The 3,089-nt window shown below is 42.1% G+C and overlaps 1 protein-coding gene across 1 annotated transcript in view; it reads right to left on the reverse strand.

The window, feature by feature from the left end:
* The window catches only part of LOC117739159 (zinc finger protein 516-like), a 108,113-nt gene extending 106,802 nt beyond the window's left edge, over positions 1-1,311 (reverse strand). The window contains exons 1-2 of the mRNA XM_034545457.1: positions 705-1,311; positions 172-347 (exon numbers count right to left, since the gene is read on the reverse strand). Of these exons, the coding sequence (XP_034401348.1) occupies positions 172-347; positions 705-1,311 (783 nt within the window). The remainder of the gene's footprint in view (positions 1-171; positions 348-704) is intronic.
* Positions 1,312-3,089: the final 1,778 nt, after the last annotated feature.

The raw sequence follows: 3,089 nt of genomic DNA on the forward strand, positions 1-3,089 counted from the left end.
AGTTTAAACTATAAAATGTTTAAACTATTGTTAAAGGTGTATTCTTGTTTCCCTTTGTCCTGCATTGCAACTGTAGACCTTTACTCCCTGTAAACTAAAACATATCCAACAGTGAAGCAAATCAGATCAGAATAAGAAAAAGAAATGATCACCATGTTCAACTTACCCAACACCTGAGAGGAGTCTGCAAAACAGAAAGGTGCCGTAGCCCTGGACGAAGGAGGAGAAGAAGGAGAAGATACTATTGATGGAGAGAGAGATGAGAAGAGACTGTCGGCGGCCTATCCGGTCAGCCAGAGCGCCCCAGAGGAAAGCCCCAACCATCATCCCAAAATATACAATCAGGCCTGTGGAGAGAGCAAAGGAAATTAAATATTACAGCAACAAAAGTAACTCTTGCCTCTAAGATTATGGGCTTTTCAGCTTAATGCTTACTCTGCTGACAGCTGGACTCTCAAGACAACAATTGTTCTAATTGTCAACAAATCTCATGAACACACCAAAACCAATAATAAGTTAATTAGTCTCTCAGCCCCAGAAGACATAAACACAGCCAATATGTGTTAGTAGGTTGGTTTGGGAGATTTGTTGACTATAAGAAAATCATAGTCAATAGAAAGCCTTTTCCTTTAAGCAACATAAAAAAGCATTATGACACAGCCAAACCAGAACCTCACAACAGAGAAACTGTAAAAGAGTCTTACCTAGCATGCTTTTGTTAGGTTCAGACAGGCACATGTCCTTCTCAGCGCTTGGCAGGACAAACCCGACCACGAAGATCTCAACACCGTCTGCCATGAGAGCCAGCCCCAGCACAAAGTACAGGCTCCACTGGAACCTTCCATGACCACACTCTTGTAAAATGGTCTCGTACTGTTGAGCCAGCTCTTCCTGGTCCTTCCTCCTCTCAGCCTCGGACACCCCGATATCTGTGAACTGCGGAGCGCCGGCCCTCACCGAGCCCGGACCTCCAGCCAGGCTGCCCTTGCCTGATTCAGCCCGGGGAATTCCTTGGTACTCGCCCTCGTAGATCTCATCATCTTCATCGTGACCCTCTGTGGAGTCACTGTGGCCTCCCTCATCGTCGTTGGCCGCCTGGCTGTCTCCACGGTAATAGCCTCCGTCCTGGCTTCCCTGCGGGGGGTAATCATCATCATCCTCTTCAAACTTGTTGTAGGAGCGCTTGCTGTACTCATCGCTCACTCGATCCACTGAACGGCCGACCTTCTTAGATGCTTGCCGCTTGACTTCTTTGGCAATGTCTTTGGCGCCTTTTATGAAGGCAGTCCGGTTTTGGTAGCCCTCCTCCATTTTAAAGAGGTTCAGAAGATGCAAATGTGTTCAAAGATGGAGAGGCCACCTGAAGCTTTAGTATGTTCAGGGTACACCTCACGAGCTGAAGAGTGGTCACTCGACTGACAACGGGCTCTTCTTATGTCTGCGGAGAAAATGGAGAAATGATCAAACTTATATCATTTTCATCTCTGCATGTAGTGGAGAGATGCATTTGATAGCAGCTTCAAAAGCATCAGTGGCCATTTCTGATGATTCATTTCATTGGATGGATTTCTGAATTAGGCACAGGCCCGGAGGCCTAAGGGCTCCCTGTCTGACTGATGAAATTAAAATTACTTTCTTAGAAAAGTCAATCAGTACACATGGACACAAAATGACTGTAAATGACCCCAAAGTGCCACAAAATTACTTTAAAGTGACAACAGAGACAAAACGGCAACAAAGATTTGCCATATTGAGCTAAAAGACACAACATTACGACAAAGAAACATAGAGGGAGATGCAAGACTACCACAAAGACAATAAAACCAAAATGATGCATTGACCAAATCTGTTGTTTGTAGTCGTTGTATGTCTCTTTCAGTCCAGGTGTAATGTTTCTATGTAGGAGGGGCGTCTTTTTCTTTGAACCAATCATTCTACTTTTTTTCATTGAGCTAACCAAACCACCTAACTAGCCTTTAATAACGTCTTTCCAGAATACACCTGTTGTATTTCCATATCTACCCAGCATGTGTTCACTGACGAGCTTGAGAAGTAATTACAGGGCGAGACATCAAGATCTTGAATGTTATTTTTAATGGATGTTTGGTGCAGAATGTCCTGGTGAAGAGCTATAGTATACGTGACCATGACTCAACAGTAATGTGACCGATATAATGCTCCGAAGGATCAGTGAAGGCCTTACAGATCACTGTTTATGAGGCCCTCCTATCATACATATTATCACCTCATCATTAATTCCTTGAAAGATTGCTCACAAAATCCTGCAATAAAAAATGCAATGTTTTTCAATATTTAAACGATTAAAAAATGCATTCACGATGTTGAAGGAATACGTATACGTTTCTTAATTCAAAAAGACTGCAGAGGAGCTGTGTGCCAAAACAAATGAGGCTTGAAATTGAGAAAACGAAGCAGGAAAACGGATGTCCATTCAACTGTTTGCTGCAGTATCACGTCTCCTTTTTGAAAAAGGCACTGACTCGTGTAGTTCACTGATGATTCCCACATCCATATGATGTCGCCGTCCAAAAAACAAAATGTCCCTTTGATCTAGCGGTGCAGTGAAACAACAGACAGAATGAGAGACATCACTGCTACGCTCCCTTTGACCCCTGTTTCAGAAACGAGGTCTGACAGGTAATAATGGGCTGACAGGGCTTTAAATGTCTGTCAGGTATCATAGGGCCAGAGACAGGGTTTCATAAATGCTGAGTTCAGGGGTCAGCCACAAAAAGAAACCATGTGAAATGTTCTGGTATTAAATTTGTTTCTCATTTCTTTAATTTTTTATTTTCTGTAAATTGTATCTCCATATGTGAGCGTCTAAATGCTACTTCAAAGCCTCCTCCACTCTCCAACAGCAAAACATTATGAAATATTGAATCCTATCATATTTATATATTTTTGTTATGTTTTTGGAGTAAAAACAGTGAAACCTAAAATAAATTTCAGTCTAAAAATATGAGCATACGCCTTTAAAACACACCACGTGCAATTACAGAAGGACTAAAATGTCCACATTTACTTAAACAAATACTGAGTTTACTGAGTAAGTGAAATCCATGTCC

This window comes from Cyclopterus lumpus, chromosome 11 (assembly GCF_009769545.1).
Source record: "Cyclopterus lumpus isolate fCycLum1 chromosome 11, fCycLum1.pri, whole genome shotgun sequence".
Taxonomy (NCBI): domain Eukaryota; kingdom Metazoa; phylum Chordata; class Actinopteri; order Perciformes; family Cyclopteridae; genus Cyclopterus; species Cyclopterus lumpus.